Source organism: Bubalus bubalis, chromosome 9 (genome assembly GCF_019923935.1).
Source record: "Bubalus bubalis isolate 160015118507 breed Murrah chromosome 9, NDDB_SH_1, whole genome shotgun sequence".
NCBI lineage: Eukaryota > Metazoa > Chordata > Mammalia > Artiodactyla > Bovidae > Bubalus > Bubalus bubalis.
The window spans coordinates 100,320,710-100,333,043 of record NC_059165.1 but is presented as its reverse complement, the minus strand read 5'-3'; the positions used below and the strand labels follow the sequence as shown (position 1 = coordinate 100,333,043).

The following is a 12,334-nucleotide window of genomic DNA, read 5'->3' as shown; positions in this document are numbered from 1 at the left end:
TTTCCTTCTCCAAGTTCTCCTGTACTCTTAGAAGTAACCCACCAAAACATTATACTTCTTTTACTAAAAAGCTCTAAGGTATCAAATACTTCAGTACTGAGAATCTTGCTTTCTAAAGGCATATATCTATAGTTATCTAAAAGTAATACTTTAAGTTTAATTTAATTGTAGATTTGCCACAGCATGCTGTGAAATATTGCTGTCTCTTTTAGCTACCACCCCCACACATGCACACTAGAGTCATTAATGCCTTTAAATCTAATCAGAACACAGAACCAATTTCAGATGTCCAGCTCTAGAGTTATATTCCTTTGAAACCACTTCTGAAACCAGTAATTGCAGAAGTGAGCATTCAGTCATAGAACCAGGACTACTATGATTTAGGGATTATGAATTTATTATAGAAATTGGAACTTACACATTTGAGAGAGCAGCTTGGAATGGAAGATTTGAAAGCAGTTGTGGTTTTCAAAATAACCACCAACCAGTTATTCAAAGAACATCTAATTGCTGAAGAGAGACTGCAAGGTTTGAGTTTGTGATGAAGTTTTTGCAGATCTGTCATATCTCTGGCTCTGCAGCCAAATGTCTGTTGATACACTTAAGGTCACTTTCGATCATCAGGAACACTAGTTGGGAAGAAGTGCTGACCAGAGCAGAATATAGTGAAGTCAAGCTGAAATTCATCACACACTTGCATCTATCTGTCAACTCATCAAATGTCAAGACTTTCAGAGAGCAATTATTGTCACTTCACTTCCACCTGTTAAATCACATACAATTTCTCTTTTGACAAGAGGTAAGGTGATTCTAGAAATCTTTTTAATCAAGTTGATACAGAACACAGCACAAACATGTAGCTGGTAGTAACCAAGAGGATTGCATTCCAAACCTGACTCACAACTTTTTTCTGCCAATCAGGTTTTATTTGAATAAAACCATGCTCCTTTGTTTTCATGTTGTCTATTTCTGCTTTGTTGGCTGACTTCTGTTACCATGGCAGAATTGAGTGGTTGTCATAGAGGCTATGTGACTTGAGAGCCAAAAATGCTTACATACTCTCTTCTTTACAGAAGTTCAAGACTCCTTGTCTAGATTAGTAGACAATTAGCATAAAAATAGGTATACTGAAAGAAAAAGTTGATGCAATGAGATGTTATCATTGTAATCAGTGGTACAATTATAAATGAAAAATCAGGTTCAATCTCTTATATATCTATAGAAATTTTAACATTCATTACTAACCTGACAAATAAAATGAAACATCAAATATATATTTTTAATTAATGAATATTTTAAATATAGATTACTCAAAAACTAAAATTCACTTAATTAAAATGATTACAACTATCCTTTCTTTCTAAAATTGGGGATGAAATTTAGGAAAAGAAAACAGGAAAAGGATGAAAAGAGTTTAGAGATATCTAGGTCATTATCAAACAAAATACATGAAATGATGTTTCAAAAATTTGTAAATTTCATGAACAAACAGAAACAGTCACAAAGTATCTGGATTTCTGAATCTTAATATATTTTTTAAATTTTGTGTTATTCATGGGCACCTCTCCAGCCCCAAGACAAGCATCTCTGTCACCCTTTGAAAGTGATAGAAGTGGCACAATTTATCAAAGGACATTTTATGTCCTTATTTCGCAGACTATAGATAAAAGGGTTCAACAGGGTGTAACCACTGTATACATAACTGAAACTATTTTACTGACCTTGGTACTTAGGGTTATTCCAGAACTTATCTACATCTCAAGTCTTGTACCATAGAACAAGGAAACAATAGAAATGTGAGATCCACAGGAGGAAAATACCTTATACTTGCCTCTAACTGATGAAATTCTCAGAATAGATAAAAGAATCTTAGAGTAAGAGAAAAGGATACTAGTGAATGAAATAAAACTCACCAAGATGCAAAATACAGCACTAGGTGATTTTAAAAATTGTTCAGAACAGGTATGTTGAAGCACCTGATTGCTTTCTCTGAAAAAGTGGGGGATTACCATGTCAGAACAGAAGGAGAGCTGCAATACAAGTAAACCATTTAACAAAGAGTCCAGAATGCTTAATAACCAACATACCAGAAGCAGGAGACCATAGATCTGAGGAATCATGATGACTGTGTAATCCCAGGGCTGACAGATGGCTACAAACAAGTCATGGGCCATTGTATTCAGGAGAAAGTAATCCAAAGCTACAAAGAGCACAAAAAAGTGTAACTCGCAGAGGCACCCTTCATAGGTTTGGCTTTGCTCTTTATCTGGATGTTCCACAGCATCTTTGGGATGGACTTGGAGATGAAACAGATGTCTACAAAGAATAGGTTGGAGAGGAAGAAATACATGGGTGTGTGGAGGTGGGAGTCAGTGACAATGGTCAGGATAATGAGAAGGTTCCCAAAGAAGGTGATCAGGTACAAGACCAGGAACAGCCCAAAAAGGAGAGGCTGCAGCTCTGTCTCTTCTGAGAATCCAAGCAGAAAAAAAATTCTGAAACCTGTGTATGGTTTCCTGGTTCCATGTTGCTTATGAGATTTCCAGTGACTCAGATGGTAAAGAATCTGCCTATGATGCAGGAAACCTGGGTTCAATCCCTGGATAAGGAAGATCCCCTGGAGATGGTAATGGCTACCCACTCCAATATTCTTTCCTGGAGAATCCCATGGACAGAGGAGCCTGGGGTTGCAAAAAGTAGGACATGACTGAGCAATCAACATACATGTTCAGAAGAATGTAATTGGCCCACCTTCTCCTGGGTACAGCCAACTGTGTGTCAGCATTGTACCTAATTTCATCCTTTTCCCTAAACTGTCTTTCCTCCAAAAATTCTTACCCAAAAAAATCAAGAACCTGTCTTAGAAAGTCTCTTGATCATTAAACTTTTCTTATATTGTTTTCCCCACCAATTCCCCTAAAATTCACAAATGAAAATAGCCTATTGTGCTCTTCCATATCCTCCAGCACCTATGAGGATGCAGTGGCTCACCCAAATAATGTCATGGAAACATCTGCCTTCTCCCATCCAATTACTTCCTTGAATGGTGGACAAAATTGGAAGCTGCCCCTAAAAGAGCAAGGAGAGGGAACCACTCATGAAGCCTCTGTGAGATGATTGTGTTTTCTCATCCCCTTTGATGAGACAGATTTGAATATATTGAGGAAAAGCATTTGCAACTTTTTGTGACTTATGAATATGAATTCCCATAGGGCCTCATTGAATGAAATATTCTTTGGTCTTTTTTCTCTGATGGATGTGATTCTTACTTGTTAGGATATTAAAAGAAAGCAAATGCTTGTGCCAGATTTTCCCCTTTAGGGTATACATGGGAGCTTGAGTCATGTCTCCTATCTCATTGGACTTCTCAGAGTAGCTTCCAAGATGCAGGATATTATTAAAAGTTGATTTATGTAGCTATGACATGCAATTTCTTCTTCTAAGAACTGAAGGACACAATCAAACACCTTGAGTTGACACTATTGGAGCCTCATCCAAACGTATGAGAAAAGCCCTTGATCTCACCTGATCCAAGAGAGAATTACTGTGCGTATTTATCATGAGGGCCCTTTTAACTAACTGACAGTGCACACTAATAAAAAGGAACACCATCCACTGAGTAGGTCCATGGTGTAACAGTCATTGTATGTTTGCCATGGAAAGTCTCATGGAATCATCACATGTCAGTCAGTTCAGTCACTCAGTCGTGTCTGACTCTTTGCGACCCCATGAATCGCAGCACGCCAGGCCTCCCTGTCCATCACCAACTCCCGGAGTTCACTCAGACTCACGTCCATCGAGTCAGTGATGCCATCCAGCCATCTCATCCTCTTTCATCCCCTTCGCTTCCTACCCCCAATCCCTTCCAGCATCAGAGTCTTTTCCAATGAGTCAACTCTTCACATGAGGTGGCCAAAGTACTGGAATTTCAGCTTTAGCATCATTCCTTCCAAAGAAATCCCAGGGCCGATCTCCTTCAGAATGGACTGGTTGGATCTCCTTGCAGTCCAAGGGACTCTCAAGAGTCTTCTCCAACACCACAGTTCAAAAGCATCAATTCTTCGGCACTTAGCCTTCTTCACAGTCCAAATCTCACATCCATACATGACCACAAGAAAAACCATAGCCTTGACTAGACGGACCTTTGTTGGCAAAGTAATGTCTCTGTTTTTCAATATGCTATCTAGGTTGGTCATAACTTTCCTTCGATAAATCTGTATGCAGGTAGGAAGCAACAGTTGGAACTGGACATAGAACCACAGACTGGTTCCAAATAGGAAAAGGCGTACATCAAGACAGTATATTGTCACTCTGCTTATTTAACTTCTATGCAGAGTACATCATGAGAAACGCTGGACTGGAAGAAGCACAAGCTGGAATCAAGATTGCCAGGAGAAATATCAATAACATCAGATATGCAGATGACACTGCCCTTATGGCAGAAAGTGAAGAGAAACTCAAAAGCCTCTTGATGAAAGTGAAAGTGGAGAGTGAAAAAGTTGGCTTAAAGCTCAACATTCAGAAAACGAAGATCATGGCATCCGGTCCCATCACTTCATGGGAAATAGATGGGGAAACAGTGGAAACAGTGTCAGACTATATTTTTTTGGGCTCCAAGATCACTGCAGATGGTGACTGCAACCATGAAATTAAAAGACGCTTACTCCTTGGAAGGAAAGTCATCACATGTAAGTCTGGTAATTTCAGTAAGATGAGAGCAGTGAACATTAGCAATCTATTATGCCACTGAGAAAGATTGAAGGTGAGAGGAGAAGGGGACGACAGGATGAGATGGTTAGATGACATCACCGACTCAAAGGACATGAGTTTTAGTAAATTCCAGGGGTTGGTGATAGACGGGGAGGCCTGGCATGCTGCAGTCCATGAGGTCACAAAAAGTCGGACACGAGTGAGCAACTGAACTGAACTGATGCCACTGAGTCAACCATGAGGCTCACAGTTAATCATATGATATTCAAGGAATTATAATAATATTTTTAATAATAATAACATGAAAATCTAAGTCAATGACAAAGTCCAAGTTTGAAGTCAAGCAAAGGTGTTCATTTGGTAGAATATTGCCAACAACCCCCACGCACCCACCCAAATCACTGTGCTGTTTTTCTACACTATAGTGGAAAATAAGTGATCAGTGTGAAAACATATCACAGAGGGAAGGAATTCAGTTGGGGATAACAAAAGAGGAGGAAAAACCTCTCTAAGAAGGGGCTATTTAGGACTGACCAGAGATCAAAAGTGATAAAATAGGGTGATAACTAGTTGGGAAGAGGAAAGATATACACATAGGGGAAGAAGCTCTACTGGATCCTTTTTCTGTTTCTTCTCCTATTTTCTTCAGCACAGGTAAAAAAGACAAGGTAGAAACTTGTCAGTCTGACATGCTTGATTACAAAATTCCCTTGAAGCAAAAGGGAAGAATCCAAAATGTTTGGATAAAGATAAGTGACTGTGATTAGTCTATAGTGTTCAATGCCATTCCTTAACCCAGTCTGGGATTCACAGGTGGCTTAGTGGTAAAGAATCCACCTGCCAATACAGATCTGTGGGTTGGGAAGATCCCCTGGAGAAGGAAATGGCAACCCATTCCAGTATTCTTGCCTGGGAAATCCCATGGACACAGGAGCATGACAGGCTACAGTCCATGGGGTCAGAAAAGAGTCTAACACAGTTTAGCAACTAAACAAAGACAACCCAGTCTACCTTGATAAAGAACTGATTCTTTCCTTTCCTTTTTATGCAAATAAAAGTCAAGGTATATTGTTAAGATTCTATATCAGAGTGATCTGGTGTCTATGAACTTTTAAGTGAGGGAAATAGATTGTCATCTGAGAGTCAAATGGTATAATCAATAATTATAGTGTGATTATTGTAAATTCTATGTACGCTTACTCAACCAAAAGTGCACAGTTTTTATTCCTCCATTCCTAACACAGTGCCTGTCACACTTGAGATATATGCTGCAGACTGAATTGTGTCCCCTCAAAACTCATGTGTTCAAATTCAAGTCTCCAGTGTGACATCGCTGTATTTGGAGATAGAGCTTCTAGAAGTTGATACAGGGGTTGGGAAAATTAAAACGGAGGGAGTCTTATTCAGGCTTCAGAAGCAGGAGAGCAGGTCTCTAACCTGGCTTCTGACCTCCTTGGACACTGCTCAGATTTCATGCCTGCCCACAAGCACAGCTAGTCAGTCAGGACTTTAGATAAGAAAGAGAGTGGGATGTGAAATTTTTGAGCCCCTGGAGATCAGATCAACAGCTCAGGGTTTAATGAAATCTTATGACTCACAGAAAACAAAATTTCAAAATGGTCAAAATAAAACCAGGGCTGCATTTTGTGCACAAACTGATGATGGTATCAGTTTGCAACCTGGGATTATAAATGAGAACCTCCAAAACTACAATTATAAAACTCACCATGAAGTGGACGCACTGCCCAAGACCCTTTCCCTATTGGGGCTCCAGATTTCTTTTAATGAGGGACTTTTCTTTACCAGCTGAGTCACAGGGTAAACCCGAGGGACTTTCCTGTGCTGTTTAGTTCTGGATGTCAGTTGACCCAATTAGGTGATGTATATGCTGTTGCTTGTCTCTATTGTTTCTATTTCTTTTCTTTAAATGACTGCATATTGAAATCAAATTATCTTCTTTTAAAATTGAAATTGTTTGCTTGTGTGCAAAGAGTGGCTTATTTTGTTACCAAATCCTTTGAACCTAAAACAAAAGTAAAACTTTCAGCAAAAGAACAGTCATAACTGTTGAAGTCATAACTGTAGTGTCATAATTTAATATCCTTGGTAGCCTTATAAGAAGAGAAAGTGCTTCCTCTTTCTCTTTGCTTCTCTCTCTCCCTCTGTGTGTGTGTGTGTGTGTGTGTGTGTGTGTGTGTGTGTGTTTCCACTCTCACGAAAAAGTCATTTGAAGGCACGGTGAGGAGGCAACCACGTGAAAGCCAGAAACAGTGCTCTCACCAAAACCCAACTGTTTTGGCACCTGATCTCAGACTCCCACCCTCCAGAATGTGAGAAATATATTTCTGTTATTTAAGCTGCCCAATATCTTGTATTTTGTTACAGCATCCCAAGCTGACTAATGCAATGTGTAGCACCCACTTGATGAATGACTGAGCAATATCCCTTAGACAAATTCCCCAAGTGTTCTTCAATTCCTGAGCAATGTATATTTCCATATTAGTCTCTGCCCTTAGATGAGGAGATCATATACAATGTAAGGCAATAATATCCTGTGTGCCCTGATTCTGGTTCTGACCCCTGGGAGAAGTTTCTTTGTTCTCTCAGAGTTATGCTTCAGGAAGAATTGTCTCCTATAGTAGAATGTCATCCATGTAAATCATCTCTCCCTGGCCAGTCAGGGGAGCTGAAAGCATGTGTACAGAGTTGGTTTTACCTAGAGTCCAAGTTTATGCTTCCTCCAGACTTTAAGCTAATACTTAAAAGATATAATGTCTTCCATTATGTGCTAGAAATTGATATCAAGAGGAAACAAAAGCTACTCTAGTGTAAGTTGTTTAAGACACAGGTAGATTGGCCACTCAGAGAAGACCTTTCAAGATGTATGTTGTTTTCACTTGTCACCCTTGAAACAAAATGTTTCAAAACTATTTTTTTAAGAAACATCCTCACAAATATTTGCATAAAAGATGTACGATAGCTCCGTCTCCTCTGAAAAGTCCCTCATACTTCATATTCAGTATATCCTCAGCCCCTTCTTTGGCACAGGCACCACTGATCTGATTTGAATCACCTTAACATTGGTTTTGACTATGGTATAACTTCATAGAAATTGCTTCTATTATGGGAACTTTCTCGCATTATTCACTCATAATAGATTTTGGAATTCATTTAAATTGTCATTTGTATCTGTAGTTGGTTTATTTTTATTGCTTAGTAGATTTCATTGTATGAATATGCTACAACTTTTTTATAATTATGTATCAGTGGATATTTCAGTTTTTCTTCCATTTTGTCTACTATGAATAAACTTGTTATAAATGTTTGTGACTAAGTCTTTGTATGGACTCTTGATGAAAGTGAAAGAGGAGAGTGAAAAAGTTGGCTTAAGGCTCAACATTCAGAAAACTAAGATCATGGCATCTGGTCCTGTCACTTCATGGGAAATAGATGGGGAAACAGTGGAAACAGTGTCAGACTTTATTTTGGGGGGCTCCAAAATCACTGCAGATGGTGGTTGCAGCCATTAAATTAAAAGATGCTTACTCCTTGGAAAGAAAGTTATGACCAACCTAGATAGCATATTAAAAAGCAGAGATATTACTTTGCCAACAAAGGTCTGAATAGTCAAGGCTGTGGTTTTTCCAGTAGTCATGTATGGATGTGAGAGTTGGACTGTGAAGAAAGCCGAGTGCCAAAGAATTGATGCCTTTGAACTGTGGAGTTGGAGAAGACTCTTGAAGAGTCCCTTGGACTGCAAGGAGATCCAATCAGTCCATCCTAAAGGATATCAATCCTGGGTGTTCATTGGAAGGAATGATGCTGAAGCTGAAACTCCAGTACTTTGGCCACCTCATGCGAAGAGTTGACTTGTTGGAAAAGACCCTGATGCTGGGAGGGATTGAGAGCAGGAGGAGAAGGGGATGACAGAGGATGAGATGGCTAGATGGCATCACCGACTCGATGCACATGAGTTTGGGTGAACTCAGGGAGTTGTTGATGAACAGGGAGGCCTGGCGTGCTGTGATTCATAGGGTTGCAAAGAGTCAGACATGACTGAGCAACTGAACTGAACTGAACTGAACTGATGCTTTCATTTACTTCAAATAAAAACCAAGGAGCAGAATTGCTGACTCCTACTGTAAATATGTTGGCTTCCCAGGTGGCTCAGTGCTAAAGAATTCACCTGCCATTGGAGGAGATACAACAGACTTGAGTTCAATCCCTGGGTCAAGAAGATTCCCTGGAGAAGAAAATGGCAAACCTCTCCACTATTCTTGCCTGGAAAATTCCATGAAATGGGGAGCCTAGAGGACTAAAGTCCATGGGGTTACAGTGAGTGAAATATGACTGAATGACTAAACAGGCACACATACCCTGTAAATATGTGTACTTTTACAAGAGATAATCAAGCTTTTTCAAAGTGTTGGGTCATTTTTTCATCCTATGTAAATATATAAGAATTATACTAGTTTTCTATTCTTCTGTATTATTTATTCATATTTTTGTGGATAACATATTCTCCCACAAAACTTAGACAAAGTACACATATCAATTATCTTAAAGTTTCTGTGATTCAGGAATCTAGGCATGACTAAGTTGGGTTCTCTGAGCCCTGGTCTCTCACAAGCATACAATCTACCTGTCGGTCATTGTAGGAGAGCAGATGCAGATTATTGTAAACTACATCAGTTGGTGAATCAAGTTGCTTCTCCTATTGTGGATGTCATCTAGCTACAAATTGGATTAACCCAAACCCCGGCCATTAGTGTACAGACTCCAGTATGTCAAATGACTTGTCAACAGAAGATCAATGAAGTACAGTTACTTTCACCTGGTAGAGAAAGCATTGCACAATTTCTTCAGCAATCCTGTATTATTTTAAGCATTGCATTTCCTGTATTACATATTGTACTTGTGAAAACTTATACAGTTGGTTCCATTTCCCACAGTAAACCCAGAGAATATATTAAGAGATCAAAATTTTAAAGAAAATACAGGAAGAAACCATTGCCTATATAAGAAAAATAAAAGAAACTGAACTCTTTAAATAACTTAAATTTTAAATTATCTTTCTGGTCACTGATAATAATAATCATGATTAGGATCTCTTAGGGTTTTGAGGACTGTTACTCATGAAAAAGTCTCTATCTTCAGACAAATATATCCCTTATACCGAGAATGTTTCTCTACTGAAGAGTGTTTTAAGGGCTTGCTTTATGTCTTTGTTTTTAAGACTGTAGATAAAAGGGTTCAGCATGGGTGTGACCACAGTGTACATCACTGAGGCTACTGCAGTTGCCCTGGAGTTTTGTGTGCTAGTAGAGCTAAGATACACCCCAAGGCTTGTACCATAGAACAAGGAGACAGTTGAGAGGTGAGACACACATGTGGAAAATGCTTTATACTTGCCCCTTGTGGATGAAATTTTCAAAATAGAGGATACAATCTTAGAGTAGGAAAAAAGGATACCAATGAGTGGAACAATAACCAGAACTCCACTTGCAAAATATATCATCAGGTCATTGAGGAAAGTATCAGAACAAGCAAGCTGAACCACCTCATAAAGTTCGCAAAAAAAATGGTGAATTTCCAATTTTGTGCAAAAAGAGAGTCTCAAAATCATTAAGCCATGTAACAGAGAGTCGAGGACACTCACTAACCAGGATGTCAGAAGCAGGAGGTCACAAAACTTAGGATTCATGATGATCATGTACTGCAATGGGTGACAGATGGCTGCAAACCGGTCATAAGCCATCACAGTCAAGAGGATGTTGTCTAATATCCCAAAAAGCATGAAAAAATACATCTGTACAATGCAGCCTTCATAGGTGATAACTTGACTCTGAGTCTGGATGTTCCACAGCATCTTTGGGATGGTGGTAGAGGTGAAACAGATGTCTGAAAAAGATAGGTTGAAGAGAAAGAAATACATAGGTGTGTGGAGGTGGGAGTCAGTGATAATGGCCAGGATGATGAGAAGGTTTCCAATGAAGGTGACCAGGTACATGAACAGGAAGAGCCAAAAGATGAGAGGCTGCAGTAATACCTCTTCTGAGAGTCCCAGGAGGATAAACTCTGAAATACAAGTTTGGTTTCCTGCTTCCATGTAGCCAATGAAACTGCAGAAATAGAAACAGGAACAGTGCAAATTTAGCTGAAAGAAGCCATCAAGAGATGGTACGGGTGGGTGGAGGGAGGGGGGTTCGGAATGGGGAACACGTGTATTCCTGTGGAGGATTCAGGTTGATGTATGGCAAACCCAATACAATATTGTAAAGTAATTAACCTCCAATTAAAATAAATAAATTTATATTTAAAAATAAAAATTAAAAAATAAAATAAAATACAGTGGGTGAAAAAAAAAGAAAGAAATTAACAGAGAAGGAAGCAAGATGTTCTTCAGTAGGTGAAAGTGAAATCACTCAGTCTTGTCAGATCCTTTGCAACCCTGTGGGCTGTAGCCTACCAGATTCCTCCATCCACAGGATTCTTCAGGCAATAGTACTGGAGTGGGTTGCTATTTCCTTCTCCAGGGGATCTTCCTGATCCAGGGATCAAACCAAGGTCTCCCACCTTGCAGGCAGACGCTTTACCATCTGAGCCACCAGGGAAGCCAATTGGATAAGTAAACTTGGGCACATCCAAACAATGCACTACGGTGTCACTGAGTCCTCCTGCATCTGAAGCAGTTGATAGGGCCAGCAGAAGTCTTCTATAGGATAAATCTATTAGTTTGCTTTACTCTGAGAATCCGGTTTTTAGTTCAAGTATCCTAATGGGGTAGCCATGTCTACTGGGATCTCAAGAATGAGCCAGACATGAAGCAGGGAACTGTACAAGTGTTCTTCTACGTGCATGAAAAGAGATAGAAAATACAGAGAAGGAGAGAGAAATGAAATAGACAAAAAGGGAGGAAAAGAAGCAAAAGACTGTATTTCACTGAAAGAAGAAACGATGGGGAATCACTTTCTTTGGGTGATAGCAGTATTATACATCTATCTTATAGCTCCCTGAATGCCCCCAATAATAATAATATGAATACCCAACTATAAAAATATTTTCAATCTTTATGACCTAAAATGATTCATAGCCTCACACTACCATTTATCCTCACATTCTATTTATCTGTTTAAATAACATGTATAATACCATATATGAAAAAAGTCACCAGTCCAGGTTCAATGCATGATACTGGATGCTTGAGGCTGGTGCACTGGGACGACCCAGAGGGATGGTACAGGGATGGAGGAGGGAGGAGGGTTCAGAATGGGGAACACGTGTACACCTGTGGCAGATTCATGTTATTCATGTTGATATATGGCAAAACCAATACAATATTGTAAAGTTAAAAAAGAAAAAAAAAGAAAAAAGATTAATTAAAAATTTTAAATATATATAGTAAAATTGATAGAATTAAAGCAAAACATTTTAAAGCTTTTTTTTTCCCCAAAATCTAGTGACCTGGGAAATGTTTTGATAGGTTAAACGGTTATTTTTAAAATATTGCTGAAATGAAAGTGAATTCTAGTGATAATTTCAGAAAGAAATTATTTCAGTTCCCCACAATGTTTCCAGAAAGTAGAAACAGTTAAGATACTTCCTAATTCATTCTGTAAAGCCA

At 38.9% G+C, this 12,334-nt stretch overlaps 1 protein-coding gene across 1 annotated transcript; it reads right to left on the bottom strand.

Moving 5' to 3' along the window:
* Positions 1-9,880: 9,880 nt before the first annotated feature.
* Positions 9,881-10,819, bottom strand: LOC102413906 (olfactory receptor 7A17-like). Its single transcript, XM_025294154.2, has one exon. It carries the CDS (start codon positions 10,817-10,819, stop codon positions 9,881-9,883), a length of 939 nt encoding a protein of 312 aa, XP_025149939.2.
* Between the last annotated feature and the right edge of the window lie 1,515 nt (positions 10,820-12,334).